Source organism: Alligator mississippiensis, chromosome 10 (assembly GCF_030867095.1).
Source record: "Alligator mississippiensis isolate rAllMis1 chromosome 10, rAllMis1, whole genome shotgun sequence".
Classification (NCBI taxonomy): domain Eukaryota; kingdom Metazoa; phylum Chordata; order Crocodylia; family Alligatoridae; genus Alligator; species Alligator mississippiensis.
Genome location: NC_081833.1, coordinates 40,880,848 through 40,899,711, shown reverse-complemented (window position 1 = coordinate 40,899,711; position 18,864 = coordinate 40,880,848). Strand labels below are relative to the sequence as shown.

Here is an 18,864-nt window from a genome sequence, read left to right as displayed (position 1 = left end):
GCAGACAGCTCTCTGGGTGGCTAACAAGCAACCCTGACTGCCAGAGGTGACCCGAGCAGGGTGTGGGGCCCAGGGCAAACCAGCCTGTGCAGAGCCCTGCCCCGGATGTGAGGAAGTCGGCAGTGGATTCGGCAGCAAGGAAGGGGGGGTGCCAAGCGGCTGGACATGAAACCAGTGGCAGTGGAGAATTGCCACAGCCACTCTGTCTGGCTCCACAGGGCCCCCCAAAGTGCAGGGCCTGGGGCAGTTGCACCAATTCGCCCCCTCCTCCCCCCGGATGGCCCTGCTGACTGCATTTAGTTAGGTCCTGCCAAAGTCTAGCCTTTGTTAGCTACTATGGCTAGCAAGAAGTGACCATGATAAAGGGCCTCTCTGCCCAAGGAGGCTGGAAGCCTGGGTGGTCCCCTAGATGGGCAGGCTAGGGCTGTCCATTTGGGAATAGATGGGAAATAAGTTTACCTAGTATGGCCTCCTGTACAGCAGAGAGAGAGAACAGGAAAGACCTGGACTTGAGTGTTTTCAAAATCTGTGTCTGTTGGAATTCCCTTCCTGCCCCCTCACGAGTGAGCATGAATGGGCATTTGTCATTTACATGACTCAGTGCAACCTGTTAGTATTCATGCAGAGGGTACCCACCTCTAAAGTGTTTGTTCTCCACCCAGGGTTCTGCTGCACTGCCCTCCATTTGCTCCTAGAAAACTTCTGGCCTTTCCTAAATCTCTCTGTCCTTGGCCTGGTTCTGCCCTATCTCTAAGTTCTTTCATGATGGTTTTCACTATCTCTTAGAGGCTGTTCTTGCCATTTCCAGTTTTATAGGTCTGGAGACTGAAACACAGATTTGCAGTGAAGATTGTCAAAGCAACCCAAGAGAAGTCAATGTAGTACACAATTTTCTTGGGCTCCTTTGAAAATCTCTGCTTAAGTGACTTGCCAAAGCCCATGCAGTTGATGGTTGATCCAAGCTGGTTGTGCAAGTTTTTATAGAGGAACTAGCCTAAAAAAGTATATGCATATTTATGTGTGCACTCCTATGAGTGGGCCTGGGAAGGAGCAGGTGGAGACTGAAGCAGCTCTGTACATTAATTTTCAATGAGTAATCATGTATGCTGCTACATTCCTAATCCTCACTAGGGCTGTGTGAAATTTTACCGGCCATTTCATTTCGACACTGTCGACTTTTTTTGAGCTCAAAACAGCGAAATCAAAACAAAACGAAGGGCTTCAAAACAGCATCAAAACAAAATGAGGCTAGTTGAAATGTTCTGAAAGTTTCGAAACATTTTGAGTTTCGAAGCAGTCAGGTGGTGGGAGATGGGGAGAACCAGGGCTGCTCTCCCAGCAGCTGCACAGCCCCATGCAGCTCAGCCTGGAGCACAGCCCTGGCTCTCCCTGCCTCCCACAGCTGGCCTGTGGGAAGCTGATCACAGCAAAAGGGAAGGGAACTGAGCCCGGGCTCAGTTCCCCTCTCCAGCACTGCAATTGGGCTGGAGAATGGAACTGAGCCCAATCGCTCAGTTTCTCTCCCCAGCCCTAAGATCAGGCTGGGGAAGGCAACTCAGCTGAGTTTGTTTCCCGAGCCCCACGATCACACTGGAGCTGGGAACTCAGCCCAGCTGGGCCAACTTCCTTTCCCCAGCCCGATGGTCACAATGTGGGGTGGAGGGAACTCAGCCCAGCTGGACTGACTTCCCATCCCTAGCCCAATTTAGTGCTAGGGAGGGGAACTGAGCAATCGGGCTTAATTCCCTTCCCCAGTCCCAGGTGGCAGCACCAGCTTTCCTCCCTCATCTGGCAGGCAGATTGGGGGCCCTCAGACCCGGGAGGACTGGCAGTCCCAGCAGCCCTCCCAGGGTTGGGCCCTGATCTGCCTGCTGGATGAGAGAGGCTGTTTTGAGCTTCTCCATTATAGTGAATGGGCAAAATGTTGAAACAGCCTCAGAATTTTGATGAAGCGAAATGGAACAGCTTTTTCAACTCAAAATGAAATTTGAAACAAAACACTATTCCATCGAAACCTCAAAACTCAAGTTGAAACGGGACAGTGCCATTTCATACAGCCCTAATCCTCACCTGCTGCAGTGAAGCTGTTTCAGTCACTGGAATGGCCAGGTCAATAGCTGGAGAGCAGTGAAGAACTGTGATACCCTCTGAAGATCTATAAGGACTGAGCGTGACTAGTCTCAAACCCACATTTGTATCCCTCCCAGAGTTACTGCACAGCTTGAGGGAGCCCTCTTACTGCACAGAACAGTCAGGCCTGGCAGAGGAGCAGCAGTTCTCAGCTGGACTGAAGGGCTTCCATAGAAGGAGGGAGACCAGAAATTAAATAATCAAGGAGACTGCAAGCACTGGAGTGGAGCACTGGTGGACCTGTATGGGAGAAGTTAACCCTGCCCACTGCATGAGGCTGGTGCATTTAGGCCTCTACCAGCTGTGAACAGATGACAACCCCAGTCCCATTACAGGGAGTTTTCAGGAGCTCCTCAACTTCTTCGTGTCGTACTTGGTGCCGTCCTGTGGGGTTTAGCTTTAAAACCAGCACAACCCAACAGTAGCACAGAACATCCTCTCATATAAGCACTAGTAAATACATTCCAGGGTTTGAAACAGTTCTGTGACCTTCATTTTTTTTTCTCAGGGGTGTGTCTCAGAGTAGGGAAAGCATTATTACTACATCAGATTGCTGTTTTTACTTGTATTGTTCTCACGCTCCAAGGGAAATGCCGTTGGACTTGTAGAGAAAGGGCCCCGCCTTGCTGCAAGAATTCAAGGCTCCAACATTGCAACAAAGGCCTTTTTAAATTGGTCATCTGGCTTTTCTGTTCTTGTTATAAGTGGAAAGACAGCCCCAAGCCTGGAACAGAGAAGCACAAGGATGCTCTGAAGGAGGGCAGGGAACTTTAGCTGGGAAAGACATCTGGGTTGCAAGGCAAGAATCCAGGCAAGCAGGGAGTGAGGGGGAGGAGGCAGAATTGTGCTCTGGAAACAAAGCTGTTGTCTGCCTCAGGGCCCGGAGTGGCTGCCTAGTGCCAATCAGTGTTGTTGGATCAAGAACATGGTCTATAGGTGAGGGAGGTACCACACTGGGGAAATGGAATGGGAGTTCTGCTTTGAAAGGTGCAGGAATGTCTGGCACCCCTCAACTCCCTCCCCTTCCTCCTTCCCTATAGCCAGTGCTCACATCAAGGTTTCTGAGTCAGTATCTGCCTGCAGGGACCCTACCCCAGCAAAGGATGGGCAGTGACCCAAGCAAGGCACATGCAAACAAGAACAACATGGCTGGGGTGGGGAGATCCATTTATTCTACCTGTGATATTTCCCACATTGGAATGGGGCTAGGAAGAACCCCTTACATGGGAAGAACCAGAGTAGGGTAGGTAACCCTCACCTGAGGTCATTTCTAGTCCCCAAAATGACAACACTGGCCTCTGCATAGCCCATGTGGCCTATGAGCTGGGTTTCGGAGAACGTGGGGGGTGCTATGGGGGTGGGGAGGGGAGGGGAGGGTAAAGGAAACTTCGGGGGAGGTTTTTTCTCTACTACAATGTTGTTCTTTGTGTCATCAGTTCTCCTCATCCTACACATGTCAGGCTAGAGCTGAGCCATTTCTGGAAGCAAGGCAGGCAATGTTGGTCTGAGCCACGTGACTGCTGAGATGCTGTGGAGATGCTGGAAGAGCGGGTCCTGCTGGGGAGGAAGAGAGGGTACCAGAGTCAGACATCTGCTGCTGGGGGAAAACCCCTGCCTATTCCATGGTACAATTTCCTAATGCTACCAGCTGCATCCACCTAAAGCCACCTGGCCCTTTCAGTTAGCTCGGTTTATCCAGACTGCTGCCCAGCTAATGTAAGGAGCATGATATTCCTTCTGTTTGACTTACCCCCGACACCAGCCCTTTCCTCACTATCACCGCTGCATCACCCCTCTGTCATCTCACAGTCCCCTTCATCCATTCACTGCCACTGTTCCAGGATGCCCCACACCTGGGTTTAGCACAGTTCTTCAGGCTGTCAGGTATGTCCCTTTGCTACCCTTCCCTGGGCCAGATGGATGCAGATACACACACCCTGCCTTTTGGGTCTTGAGTGTCCTAGTGCAGCTGGATTCAGAGCATAGGCAAGAGCTGCTGGAGCACCACTGGGATTCTAGCTCACTCATTTTGAGACTTCTTCCCAGTTTGGTGCGATAAAAATGCTACAGGCCATGGCCTGCTTTCAGTTCCCTGGTCTCTGCACCAAAGTCCATGCCACTGCAATTGAAAGTGGGATCTGGCCTTGTGACATTGAGTTGGAGAACCCAAATGCACAAAGAGCTGGGGGTACATTCCTCCTAGGTTCTCAGTGGGCAAAGGTAAGGTTGCCAGAAGGACAATTTTCTTCCAGTTTGTAAGGTCTCTGCATGATACAGTGATGCTCTCCAGAGAGGTGAGCTGGAGGCAGTGTGGTATTGGCAGGAGAATGCAGGAATGTGGTTAATCCATAGGAAGGACTACAGTCTGTGGTGCCCCTAATAGTGAATCCCACATGTATTCCTAAAGAATCACCCAGGGCTGCAAAGGCAGGACCAGCTCAGAGAAAGGGCTGTCACCCTATTGAATACAAACAGTGAACTTGCTCACAGTTTGCACTCTATCCCCATCCCCTCCTCACCTTGAAGCACTGGGCATCTGGGCCTCTTTGGTGTCCCGCAGTCTCAGCTGTCGCAAGATCCGGATCACTTGGCTGATCTGGCGAATGGTCATCTCTGGGGCTGGGCAGGCCAGCTGCTGGTGCTGGCTAATCAAGCATGGTGGGTTGGCAAAGAGGGAGAAGTAGCTGTTTCTGCCCAGTAGCTTCACAGCTCGCTTGTTGCCATAGCAAGAAGCATACTAAGGGCAGGAGGGGGAGAGCCAGGGTTAGTGTCTGGCACTTGGTCATATTCAGTATGAACTGGGCAGCTTCTGCCAGCGCTGAGGGAGCAGCAGCTGTGTGATCATGTATTGTGATCAGGGTTAGCTAATTGCAGCTCCACTACTGGGATGGTCTGAGCATCAGAACTGTAACAGGGGACCAGGGGCTCCTGTTACTTTAAAGGAGAAACTGCAGCACGGATGTGCCCAGGTAGGGAAAGACCACCCATTTGGGACTAGCTGCAGGGGAGTAGGCATCCAGAGAACCATAGGCTACAAGTGCCTATTGTGGGTCTAGCTTCCTAGCAGTAGGGAACAGGGCAGAGCCCTCATAAGGCAGTAAGGATGCCGGTAGTAAGCTGCCCTGGAGGCTGAGGGGGCACACCTGCAGCCAGACAGGAAAGTACCTGATTGAAAGAAGAGGAGCCAAGGGATATAACCCCGGGCCCCTGAAGCACGGGGCAGTGCAGCCCTGAATTTGGCGGGGGAAGGAGCTCTAGCCAGCTCAGGCTGGTGAGGAGTTAGAACTGCAGGCATGCCAGGTTCTTCCAGGGTAGAGCAGGCCAGAGAGTAGGGAGGTGCCTTGGCAGTATTCTGATGACCCAGAGGGGGAGATTTTGAGTTTAAAGCAAATTTTTTGTTCTAGTTTTAGACCAGGGGACTGGGTGTGGCTGATAGGGTCCCGGTTCTGCTACAGCAGGGGTGGGCAAAATATGGCCTGTGGGCTGAATCTAGCCCAGCAAGGGATTTTGTCTGGCAAAGGGTGGGTACCTTGGTCCCACCTGGCCCAGGTGTGGGAGACAGTCCAGTCCATGGCATGTGCAGCCTGGTCCTGCCACCCCTGGGCATGCTTCAACCCTGCTGCAGTGAGGTAGCTGAACTCCATTTCCTGGCAGCCCTAGCAGCAGTGGCTCCATCCGGCTGACACACTGCAGCCACCAGACCTGGCCCCATTCCCCAAACATCTCAGCCCATCTGCCCTGCACCCACTGCTGGGTAATGTACCCACACAGGCTGGGATGGGGCCATAGGCTAGCAGAGAGTGGTGTCCAGGAATAGAATGGGCAGGTGGGGCCAGGGAGATCCTGAGACCTTTGGACAGTGACAGAATGGGGCCAGGGCTGGAGAAGCTGCAATCCACTGCCTGCACACCCCTGTAATGGGCACAGGTTCCATGGGCAGGGGTGCACAGAGAGCCAATTGCAGCTTTGCCCCAGACCCTAGCCCTGCACTGTCACCGCCCCAAGATCCCAGACCTGGCCCCAGACACAGCTTTCCCATCCACCCACCCACATGCCCTGCCTGCATGGCTCCCAGCTGGTCTCAATGGAGACTCCAGGTTTGTGGGGTGGTGACAGCATGGGGCCAGGGCCAGGGCCAGGGCCAAGTCCTGGTTTTGTGGGCAGGGGTGTGCAGATCATGGCTCTGGCCCGGCCCCATGCTGTCACTGCCCTGTGATCCTGAGGTCTTTATGAAGACTGTCCAAAAGCTGCACAGGCAGGGCATGTGGCCAGGTGAATGGGGTGCAGCTGCAGGCAGCTGGGGACCTGCATTCAGGGCCGGGTCCAGGATCTTGGGGTGGTGACAGCATGGAGCCAGAAAATCTTTGAAGACCCAGCTAGACAAAGCTTTGGCTGGGATGATCTAGTTGGTGATGGTCCTGCTTCAAGCTGGGGTGAGACTTGATGACCTCCTGAGGTCCCTTCCAACCCTTATTTTCTGTGATCCGCTCCCTGCACGCCCCTGCCTGAGGAACCTGCACCCATTGCAGGGGTGTGCAAGCAGTGGATCCCTGCTCTGCCTGGGCTCTGGCCCCACACTGTTGCTGCCCTTCTATCCCACCCTGTGATCCTGGCCTTGCCTGCCCATCCTGCTCCCAAACACTGCTCCCTGGCTGCCCAGGACCCCATCCCACTTGGGAGTTTTGGTGAGTTGTTGCAGGGGGGTGGAGGGGGGATCCTGACCTGACCCACAGCAGCTCAGCAAAACTCCCTATGTGACCCTTGGGCACAAAACATTGCCTACCGCTGTGCTACAGGGACCCATGGGCAAGTGCAAGTCTGACAAGTGAGTGGGAATGAGAGGTCATTGTTCTGCAGCTCACTTCTTCCCGGTTTTTCCTGGTTGAGGAAGCTGGCTCTTACTGGCCTCTGGGGCTGGGGCTCTTGGCACTGCAGCCTACACTATTAGTGCTACCCTGGTGCAACCTGGGCATAGTCAGGGATCCACTCCATCCAGGTTCAGCTACATCCTAGGTTTTGTCTTTGCAGCAGGATGACAGGGTAGGAAGACAAGCTTTCTAGCCAATTCTAAGTGGCTCTGTGGGTTACCAAAAACTTATCTTTCCTGTAGACCACAGAGTGAACCGTAACAGACAGGCAGCCCAGCATGGAGACAGGCCTCGGTACCATGCCCTCAGCCCTACCTCTCATCAAGGTTACTGTGTTGGAAGATTGCAATGCAGAACAGAGGGCACTGGCACATAATGCTGCATTCAGCGTGCACAGGGTACCCTGCGCTTGTCCCCATGCTAGGAACTGGGCCTGGTCACTTCTGCCCAGCACAGTCCTGACTTACAGGCTGACTGCAATAAGGCCCTTAGCTGTGCTTGCACAGCAGGGTTCTCATGACCCTCCTCAGTGGCTAGACCATGTAGTGACTAATGAGCCCAGCTGTCTTAGCTCAGGTAAGAAGTAATCATGCTGTTGGAAGTCAAGGGCCAAGGTTTGGTCCCCTGCTCTGAAAGGGCTGAGGAGTCTCCAGCACAGTGATCTCTGCTTCAACACCAAGCAACGAAGCAGAAAGCTGCCCTCAGAGCTATCTGTGAGGCAGAAGAGAGAAGGCTTCACACTTCCTGCCCTTCTGCTGCTGTGCCTCCTCTTGTTTCTACCCAGTCCTTGCTTAACATTATTTTAAAACAGACTGGCTTTGGGCTTATGAATGGAAAGGTACATATTAGGCTGATAAAGGTGCCCTCTGTAGCCTGGTGTCTGCTTCAAAACAGCACATTTTAGTAGCTGGACAACCCCTTCACAAAGCGCAGGTCCTCTGCGCAGCCAATGGGCAAGCCCTTGCGCTACAAAGCATTTCCTTCTGACCTCTAGACAGCCACAGCTGGCACAGAGTGAGGCCAGGACCATGGATTTTGTACATTGGTCACATTTGTCTCCATGCTGTGAAGTGAAGGAGGGAATAGATGGCATTGTCTCCCTCCCCACCATCACAACAATTGTTTTAGATGAATCACCTCTTCCCAAAGGTATGGCCACCATGCCATCCCAAGGAAGAGGAGGACTAAAAGCTGGGACTGTCTGACCACTGAACAGAAACATAAGCAGCCAGTTCTGTACCCTGGAGAGTAACAGGGTACAAATACAATGGAGGAACAGCAGCCAGCACTTCACTGCTGTTGGGGGAGATTTCACCTCCTCTTTTTTTCTTTTTCTTTTTTGCTGCAGACGTACATGTGGAGTGCCCATTTAAATACTAGATCTGAACAGCAAAAATGCAAAGACATCTCTCCCACCCACAGTGAACCTCCGGTTGCTACTCCTACAACACTAGCTGCCTCAGCTGCTCTGGAGGGAAGAATGGAGGCCAGAAGACAGGCTGAGATGACCCTCTAGCTCCATTCTGGTGACCCATCCCCTTAAGTAAGCACCTGTGGCTCGTGTCCTGCTTATCCACCCATTGTGACACTACTGCCCCTGAGGAGGCTGGGCACCTGCTTCCAAGTAATAGAAACTAGACTCCTGCACTCTCTTCCTTGAAACACCCAGTCACTTGGTCTCGGATGTGCTCTGCTCTGGCTCCATCCAGGCAGCCCAAGCACACACCATTTTTGGATGAGTTGCAATAGCCTTGCGCCTTTTTCAGACACCTCTGATCTTAGGGCTTTACAGTCCTTTGTGACAGACAGCTGGGGTTTCAAAAGGGCCCTGTAGGGAGGGAAGTGTCCAAACCTGAGTGGATTTCAGTGCGTTGCTATGTCTCCTTTCTTGTGGCAATCCCAGCATAGGGCTATATTCTATTTTACAGATGGGATTGAGGCAGAGAAGAAAGAAGAGATTTGCTGAAGAACACAGCAGGAGTCAGTGGCAAAGAGGGGTAAGGCCCAGCCACAAGTCCTAGTTGCCTGCTGTCATGGCTAGACACTCATTGCCTTGTTGCTCACGCTGCCTTTAACGTGAATACAAAATGCTGCTACACTGATACAGGAAGTTCCTTCTTGGGTGCAGATGGGTACGCTTCTGAATTTTCCCCTTTCAATCTCCAGGTGTACCAAATGTCAGTTACAAGATAAAAAAAACAGCCCTTCCGTCCCCTGCAACTGCTTTGATTAACACTTCAGAGACAGCAGAGATGTAGGAAAGTATACAGTAGCTACATTAAGACAGGAGCTCTCCACCCCAGCCTTTATGCAGCTGGCACTGCCCCAAGAGCCAGGTGATGGGGTTAACCCTCCCTGCATCGCGTGTGTGGTTCTTACCGGAACAAAGGTGGCCATTTTTCGCTTGCAATGGCCTGTACTCCCAAAGGACACGGCACAGTGTCTGGATATCCCTGCGGGTAGCTCTGCCCTTGCTGTGATACCAGCTGGTGTCCTCGATTTCTCTTTATATGCATTTGTCTACTTTGCTCTGGAAAGCAGCAAGTCATCCTTCACTCAGACCACTGAGGGGTCCATCCCCTCCCTTCTCTATATGACTTCCCTCCAGCTCAGGTTTCCCAGAGCTAAGGTTGCTGCAGCCAGCAGCAGGTCACATTACAGACAGGTAGAAAATGGGCAGAACTGAGCCATCCATTATTGATGGCTATTGTATTGAAGGGAGGTGGGTATTTAGCTTCAATAGAATAGGCTAAAACAAACTAGTTTGGTAAGAGCTGAATCAAGTAATCCCAGTGCAACAGTTGTACTGAAGCAGTCGTTTTTCTATACTACTGCAAAAACAAGCACCAGAAGCCTACAGTCGAATGCTCCAGGATACCTGATGATAATTAACATGTGATCTCACTCAACCCCCTTGGAGCTCACAGCAGTGACTAGACTGCATCACCTTTAGTGCTCTTCATCTCCCCCACCCCCAATCCCCAACAAGGATAAAATTCCCCTTTCCTCCTTAAGTGTCTGAGAATGAAACTGAGCTCTGCAGAGAGCTTGGGAGCTTTAAAGAACCAGAGGAGCCACTCACTGCAAAGTCCAGGGGCCTTTATGCTAAAATGGCTCCTCAACAGCTCTTTCCTGGTGTTAATTTTTGGTTTAAATTGAAGAATAGAAAGGTTTGAAAAAAAATTCTGTTTTTATGAGCCCTGCCTTTTTAAACAAGGTAGCAATATTCAATGAAAATGATGCTCATGTGGTACTTGTCAAGTGCTATAATAGCAAGTGGGACTCTGCTCTGAGTAATGCCAGTGTCACTCCTGCCACACAAGCTGAGGGTGGGTTTGGGGAGATTCAAGTGATGCAGGTAGAGGAGGAAAACTGCATTTGGAGTGAAGGCAAGATGGTTCCCCGAGGGAGAGGATACTTTCATGTACAGAGCTCTGTGCAATAATAAAGGGACCCCCTTTGGACTGCAGTAACCTAAATCTTTATTTTAAGTCTATTAAATGAAATGCTGGTGTTTACAGCCCTGAGGTGCGCTGTGAGCCCAGAGTTGTTGTACCACTCCCCCCCCTGCACACGGAGTTTCCTGAAAGTTTCCTGGTTTCACACTCCAAAACAGCCCCCTACAACTGGTTCCACCCTGCAGGGCACCAGGACAAACACAAGGGTAAAAATTAGGCAGAGCTGGGGAAACTGGAGGCCACAGATGCATTAACTCACATTACTCCTAAGAATGTGCTCATCATGCTCCCATGGACTCCATGAGGAAGGTGCCTGGTTGAAGGTGGCAATGGCACTTCAGGATGCATTATAAGGACCTGGGTTAGGAAGTAAAAAGGAAAAATAGCCTAGCCTCTTGACCCAGGCTTTCTCTTCCCCTCAGAAACCACCATCTCCCTGCCCAGCCATTCAACTCCTCCTGCACAGACTTACATATGAGAGGCCCCCTTTGTGCTGCTCAGAGGCCTGCAGACCTCAGTAACACAGTGGGTGAAACTTCCCCCTGTCCAGAGGGCCAACATATTTCCACCAGCAGGATGAATATCTCCAGTCATCATGAGGAATCCCTTCTGTCCAGGTCTCCTGCTAGACCTCTCAGCTGCTTCTCACTGGTAGCCCCAGTGGCTTTATCAGAGCTGCTAGGCTGGAGAACGTAGTGGGGGCACTTTTAATTAGCTTTGGATCCCCCCCGCGTCAGTGCTAAGCGTCACAGGGACTTTGGAGAAAAGCAGCTGCCATGTGACAAGCTGGAGGAAACAGAATGACAGTGAAAGATCAACAACCCTGAGGAGGACACAGGTGTTGTGTCATAGACCCCAGCATAGAGACAATGGTATAAACCCTTCCACAGGGTGACATAATCATTGATTTAAAAAATGCTGGAAGGACACTTAAGAGGGCATCTTGTCCTTTACCGATATTCCCCCAAAAGAAACTTGAGGCAGAATATGAGGATTTAATTTTCTCTAGCCCCTGCTAGTCCTTTCTTCTTGCTTTGTGCTAGGGTTCCTCATAGTGGAGAGAGATCAGCCTTGGAAAGAGAGCACATGCATGCATATATGTATAATGTGCCTAGGCCCAGCTGCTGAGGAGTCAGGCCCAGGTCCCAGCTGGAAGTGATCAGGGACTAGGCTAAATCATCCCCAAGGGCTATAGAAGAAGGAACCTTCCCTCATAAACCTTTGTAGGTCCAGAGCAGATAGCAGCAAGATATCTGGGCAAGGACTGTTGTGCAGTGCTCTTGGCTGATCAGAACTTCTCACCTGATCCTGGTTTTTTACTTCAGCTCTGAACTCCTAACTGGTTCATGACTTGTGTTCCCTACGCTCATCCCACAATCCTGACCCTGGATCTTGTTTCTGGACCTTGCCCTTGCCACATGGGTGACCTACTCTGACCACCTACACCCCTACAGCATACGTGTGTGTCTGATGGTTGGTGGTTACAAAGCCGTGTTCTCAGCTGGCCCCACCCCAGGGCTTGCTTACACACTTCCTGTTGGTGGCAGCAGAACACATGCCTGCATGGCCTGCCACCAGTGACCTGAGACATGAGTGTGCTGGGACTGGATGGTAATGCTGCAGTAACTGAAGTTGAGTTTACTTACAGTGTAACCCTGGATCTGCTTACTTTGTCCAGCTGGAACCTTACACTGTCTTTGGGGCCATCAAGCCAGACAGGAGTTGGCAGATGCCCAATCCACAGATACAATGCACAATGGGTCACCAGCGATCAGATAGTCAAGCAGTTACTCCCACTCTCATCAGCTGCAGTAAAGCTCTAATGGTTTCTTTGGAGCCAGGGCATGTCTGTATTTGAGGGCCCAGCCCCAGCCAAACAGAATCATCCTAACATTACTACTATACAAAAGGGGAGAAGAGCACTTGCCTCAGGGACAAGGCTCCAGTGAGGCACTAGAAGGCACAAAGCTGCAGGGAGCCATGTGGGTGATTCAAGAGGAGAAGCTTCATTTTGCTTTGGTGTGCCATGTTCTTAGAGGGGCTTAGTTTGGTACCTAAGGGCACTTGTATACATGACAGGAATTTAGTCCTCAGGGTTCCATTCTATGCCCACTAAATTGAAACTGGTAGGTTTTTAATTGAAACCCACCATTTCAACTTGGTTTATTTTTCCATCACTGTTACAGTGAAGGGCCCAATCCTTTTTTTTTTTCCAGTGGAGCCTGCCCGTGGCCAGGGGGCGAGGTGTCAGTGAACTGTGCAGCCCTTGAGCTGCAAGGGCCCTGGTCCTTCTCTCCATGGCAGCAGCAACCCCAGGGCTGCCCAGGTGGACTGCCCCAGCTTGGAGGCAGCACCCAGATGGATCCAACTCTTTCTCAACCCCAAGATGGACCAGCCCCCGGCCTGCTAGCAGCCTGCCCAGGCATCCCAAGGGGGGTGGCGCCACTGCTATGGAGGGAAGGACCAGGTCACCCCACAGCTCAGGAGCCACTCAGCCTGCTGGCAGTTCACCCCCTGGCCACAGGAGAGGCAGGCAGGCTCCGCTGGAATAAAATAGGATTGGGCCGCTCCCTGCTTCTGCCTTTAGCAGGCACCTGCTAAAGGCAGAAGTGGCAAGGGGCCTGATCCTTTTTTTCTGTGGAGCCTGCCCACCTCTCCCATGGCCTGGGGATGAGCTGACTAATAACTGCAATGCATCATTGCACTTTTCTTAAAGCCCCAACTCTTGAAGTCATGTGTGTGCCTTAATAGTGACACACATGCAAGAGTTTTGGGGGTTTTAAATGAGTTTGCATTGTTGCAAACTAAATTACATCCTGATGTAGTTTAATTTGCAAACTACTATGAGACTTGCAATAACAGAGCCAGAATTGGCAACAGTGATTCAGAAACTTCCCTTTATGAATGTGTTGCTACAGTCTGACATAATGAGGTCAGACTGGTTTCACAAACCAACTTAGAGATGGATGAAGAGCAGGGAACAGTATCATCCTTTTGACAAATACATTTGATCTTAAATGTTAACAATCTGATAACAGGTTTCCTTAAAAGACTAGATTAGTACCTGGGGAACAAAATATAAAGCAGTAATAAATAGTTAGACTGCAAAGTACCCTCTCTCAAAGGCCTGCTTGAAGTTGAAGGATCCAAAACAAGATGAAACAGAAAAGCAAGTTTGTTTTATATAAAAAAGTTTACTTAATAATGCAGAGGAAGAGACTCTGCCCACAGACTCAACACTGCACCCACAGCCTTTGCACCGTGTCCAGAACTTTATCTTTAAGCAGCTTATACCCATCACAGTCTCATCATTCCAGGGTGTAGCTAGATACTAGAGTTTAAAAATTGGTCTCGGGCATGGCTTTTCAAAACAATTAAAGGCATTAGTGCCCTCTAGTGCTTGCTAGTTGAGTGGGAAATGCTTTCCCTGTCCTGCAAATGTTTTCAAAACCACAAAATATTTCCCTTCTGCCTTGGAACTGAATAGAGACCCCTTGCCAAAAAAGAAAAATACAGCAAAACACAACCCCTCTCTTTTCTGAATAGCCAGTAACCTTCTGGTGGGTAGGGCTCCCTTGGGGTCAGACCCAAGTTCAAGTTCTGCTCCTATGACTGAGTGAGGCCAGGGATTCAGACCTGGATTTCCTACTTCCCAGTGATGACCCTGATCAGCCTATTCTCAGTCTTGCTTGGTTCTCAACACTGCATCAGGGATCCCACTCAGGACCCTAGAAACCTTTTCTGACAAAAAAGTTTTGATGAAAAATTTGCAACCAGCTCCAGCCAGGACTAGGCTCTCTTTGGAGACTATCAAAGTGATTGTGGAAGGCAGAATAGATTTATACCTTATAGAGTAACTCAGGGATGTCAAACTCACTCTGGGCCCCAGATCAGACCTGAACCACAGGGGCTTCTACCAGGCTGGCTTCATGGGGTCATATTCTGGTGCTAGCATAGGTCCAGGGGCATGTGCCTACACACAGCTACATTTAGGCAGGGAAAAGCTAGGTGTGTGCAACACAGCAGTGCTCTGGCTAATGTAATGGGACCCCTTATTCCTATTACTTGAAGGAAAAAATAGCAGTGTTGTAGAGGACAGGTAGAAAATGAAGCTTGCAGAAAGAGGAGCTGCAGGGCTCCAAGCAGCTAATGAGGGAATATAGGGCTCTTGTTGCTGATTTAGATAATTGGCAGCACCACGGCCCTGTTTTCAGTGGGTCGGGTCAGGTGCTAGAAGGGGGAGGAGTTGAGGGCCATATAAACCTGAGCCTGGGCCAAGAGCCTTGGCCTGACTTTGGTTGCTATGAGTGCAGGTGTTCTAGAGGGTGCTGTGGGCAGGCAGAAATTGGTTATATGTTCAATTTTTGTTTTGGGTTTATGTTATCTGCTAGGTTTGGGGTGGCTTAGGGGGAAGGAGATGGCCATGAAGGAGTGCCTGAGGGAAGGTGATGTTACACAGGGAGTCAATGAGATGTTCTGCCTTCTAAGGGCCCAAAACAATGAGGTGGGGATGGGGACCCACCAATACATAGCTAGAAAAGAGGGGTGAGGGCCATAAACTATTGCAATCATCTCAAACTGTAGATTCAGGAGCCTGACCTGCAGCCTGGAGCAGAGTCATAGACTCCCACCTGAAGGAAAAGGTGCCTGGAAGGGCAGCCTGTCTGAAGCAGTCAAGGGGATGAAGGTGGGTAGTTGCCCCAAAAAGCAACCCATTGAGGACAAGTGGGCTGCAGTCCAAGGGCCTGGTGCAGTGAGGCAGGGACAGGGAACCAGTGTAGCAAGACCAGCACCCAGAAGGGTTGGAGCCCTGTCTGGGAGAAGACCAGGACTTGGGCCTAGATGGGCAGGAGCCCTGAAGAGGCAGAGAGAGCCCTACTCGGGTTAGGGCATGAGGGGTAGGCAGACTAGTGGATTGTTACTGAGCAGCGTGGAGTAAAGTACCCAGGGCATGTTCTAATCTTTAAGGGCAGCATCCTATCTCTATACTAATTACACCCCTACATGTGGCAAGTGAGCAGAGGGTGGTGGCCCAACAAACTATCAGGGGCAGGACAGGTCTGAAGCAGCTGATAGAACCCACTTTTCTGCACTCCAGAGGTGGGCCCTGCCATCCTAAGCAGCAGTGCAGAGCTGGCCCTGTGCGACTACATAGAGCAGGGTGGGCAAAACATGCCCTGTAGGCCAGATCCAGCCTGCTAAGGGATTTTGTCCAGCCTGCAGCTGATCCCTTGGTCCTGCCTGGTCTAGGCACAAGGGAATAGCCCAGGTCATGGTGCACGTGGCTAGTCCCAATGCCTCTGGGTGATGAGTGGGGCTGGGGCAGCGTGGTAGCCAAATTGTTTCCCAGCAGCCCTGGAATCTGTGCCTCCTTCCAGCTGCTGCAGCCACTGGACCTGGCCCTGCTGCCCGGGCACCTTCGCCTGTCCACCCTGCACCCATCACCAGGGGTGGGAACCATGCAGGCAAGGAGTGCAGCCAGACAGATGGGATAGGGCTGTGGGTGGGACTAAAGAGGCATCCAGTAGCAAGCTATTCAGGCGGGGCTGTGAAAACACTGGGATCTTGGGGTGATGACAGCACAGGGCCAAGGTAAGGGCATTGATGCAATCCATTGCCTGAATGCCTCTGTGAGAGGTGTGGATTCCATGGGCAGGGTTGTGTGGGAAGAAGATTGCCATTCTGGCCCCACACTGTTACCACCCCAACATCTCAGACTTGGCCCCTGACAGCTCCCTGCCCACCTGTGGCCCCATCCTGACTGCCTAGCTGCTCACCCTGCCTGTGTAGCTCCTGGCCAGTCTCCATGGAGTACCCAGGGTAGAAGGACAGTGACAGCATAGGGCCAGGGCAGAGCTGTGACCCATGGTCCACATGCCCCTGTGCCAAGTACCAGTTCTGTAGGCAGCAGTGTGCTGGGAGTGGATTGCGGCTCTAGGCCAGGCCCCAGCCCTATGCTGACATTGCCCCACAATCCAGGGGTCTCCATAGAAACCAGCCAGGACCCACATGGCTAGACAGATGGGATGGGACAGCAGGTGTGCAGAGAGCTGTGTCCAGGATCTTGGGCCAGTGATAGCACAGGGCTGGGGCTGGGACCAGGGCCAGGACAGAGCCATGAACCGCTCCCTGCATGGCCCTGCCCACGGAACTGGCACCTGTCGCAGGGACGTGCAGGTCGCAGACCATGACTCCGCCCTGGACCTGGCAGAACCCAACCCAGGCTGGAGCCATCTGTGTGTTGTCCCCGATTGTGAAAGGATTTGGTCCTTCTCTTCCCGTTAGAGCAGCAATGTATTGTACTTTCCCCACTTCAGCTACCCCTGACAAGGTGGTTGTGTTCTGGAAAGGTAGGGTAGGTTGTCCCTGTTCTGGCACCTCCTGCCCTATGCCTTCTAGCTCAGGATCTAATGGGCCTTCCTCACTGAAGCTGGTGGGGTGGAAGGCAGGGCACAGGATGTTTGCCCCATCATTTGTCTGGTTATGAATCCACCTGCTGTTCTGTTGCAAGCTCTATACAGAAACAGCTGCCCTGAGACATGAGTCAGACTCCCCACCCACCACGTGCCTGGGGTGGCTGGTTTCATTGTGCCTCCAGCAACAAAGTAGCCTCTTTCTCTAGCTTGTTTATTGTACACAGTGCATTGCACGGCCTCTCTTCAGCAGCACTGTATGCAGGGCATGCTTTGCAGATAAGCCTGTCAAGCATTGACCAGAGGGGCATGTAACTGAGAACACTATATTATAGACAAGTTTCTGGGGTGTATTGATCTGTGATCCAACCTGGGTCAGAGCCATGTTAAGCAACCACCCTGGCCAAGCCCTGTCTGCGCTGTAGCCTCCACCGTTGGAGCTGTACCCAGGGGAAATTATAGGGTACTGGTATGATCTAGGCCCCTATATGCTACTTTAATTAAACTGCAGGGTTTTGTATTGGCACTTCCATTAGCTCAGATCCAGAACCAAGAATTTAATGAGTAAGGAGGAGGCTGCAGTTTAGGTCTTTGGGACTGGGGTATATAGCCTGGAGAGCTCATGTTGTCACCAGTAAGAAATGCTTAGAGCATCTAAAAATATCAGTAACTAATTTCCTGACAAAAATATTGCCACCAACTCTCAGTAATTCAATATTATACCTCATTGTGACAGAAAAAGGGAAGCTGATCAATGAGTTAAACTTACAGTTGCTGAGGTGCAAGTGTTTGTGACCTAGTGCCCAGTCTTGCCCAGTACCACGAATGTACTTGTAAAAGAGAAGCATAAACATACGACATATAAAAATTATTCTTGGAAAGAAAGATATGAGCTGTTAAAGACTAGGATCTACTGTCTGTTAAGGGAGAAAGGAGTATCTGAAATAGCAAAAGGAGGGGAAGCAGGAAGACTATAGCACTGATAAGGGATAAGAGATGGGACATAAAACACCAATGGAAAGATTATTTTAAAGAACTGCTCTTCATTTGAAATGAGGGCTGCCCAACTTCTGGTGACCACTGTAGCCCCCTGTCTAGTGGGCAGCACTATGCTGTGCCACACAGGTCTGTTCCCCCCTCACCCTGCATGGGCAGTGGGCTTCCTGGGCCCCCATTTGCTGCGCTGCCCTGTCTCAGAGACTCTGGCTGCCATAGCAGCAGGAGCAATGGGGGAGTAGTGGCCAGGTGGGAGTACATAGGCTCTAAATTAATCCATTGCAGATCGGATGTAGTCTTCAGGCCACCACTTGTACAGCACTGATATAAATGAAAGAGAAACCATGGAGATGACAAGAAAACTATAAGGAGAGGAACCAAAAATAAAAAGGGAAGGAATAAGTATAGCCATATCAAAAACAAAATCTGGTGAAGTGTGCGTGCCATCGGGAATCTCCACTGAGATGATTAAAGTGATAGGAAGTAAGGGATTGAATTGACCTGACACTTGCTGAAGAATAGTTTGTGGAAAGAGAAACTCTTAAGGGACTGAATTAAAATATAATACTGCTCATATATAAGTAAAACAGTGATATATGAAGCTGTAGAAACTATAGGGACTTGAAGTTTGTAGAGCATATAATGAAAGTCTTTGCAAGGTTCATGGGTAAGCAACTCTGAGAGAGAATAAAAATACATGGCATGCAATTTGTATGTGTACAAAGTTAGAGGAACCTTAGATGGAGTATTTGTGGTAGGACAAATGAAAGAAAAGTCCCTAGCAGGAATAAGAAACTGTGAACTTGAAGGAGCTTCATAGACTTCCCCTTGAGGCAGTGTACTGGCTTTTTTCATAAGAAAGGAATATTGGGGAAGACTGTGAAGATTGTAGAAGAAATGTAGAAGCAAACCAGAACTACGGTCAGAACTGCGTGGGGAATGACCAAAGAGTGTGACCCAGCACTGGGTTATACAATTGCAAAACTCACTTCATTATAG

At 50.7% G+C, this 18,864-nt stretch overlaps 1 protein-coding gene across 4 annotated transcripts in view; it reads left to right on the top strand.

Moving 5' to 3' along the window:
* FA2H (fatty acid 2-hydroxylase) overlaps positions 1-18,864 on the top strand; it is a 143,969-nt gene that overhangs the window by 16,178 nt on the left and 108,927 nt on the right. For 2 of the 4 annotated variants that reach the window (XM_059713729.1, XM_059713728.1), the window contains exons 2-3: positions 8,347-8,541; positions 8,927-8,995. The exons of 1 other annotated variant lie outside the window; for it this stretch is intronic. In XM_059713729.1, the coding sequence (XP_059569712.1) occupies positions 8,927-8,995 (69 nt within the window). In that variant the 5' untranslated portion in view covers positions 8,347-8,541. Of the gene's footprint in view, positions 1-3,566; positions 3,756-8,346; positions 8,542-8,926; positions 8,996-18,864 lie in introns of all 4 variants that reach the window. One more of the 4 variants, XM_059713727.1, reaches the window with a different exon arrangement.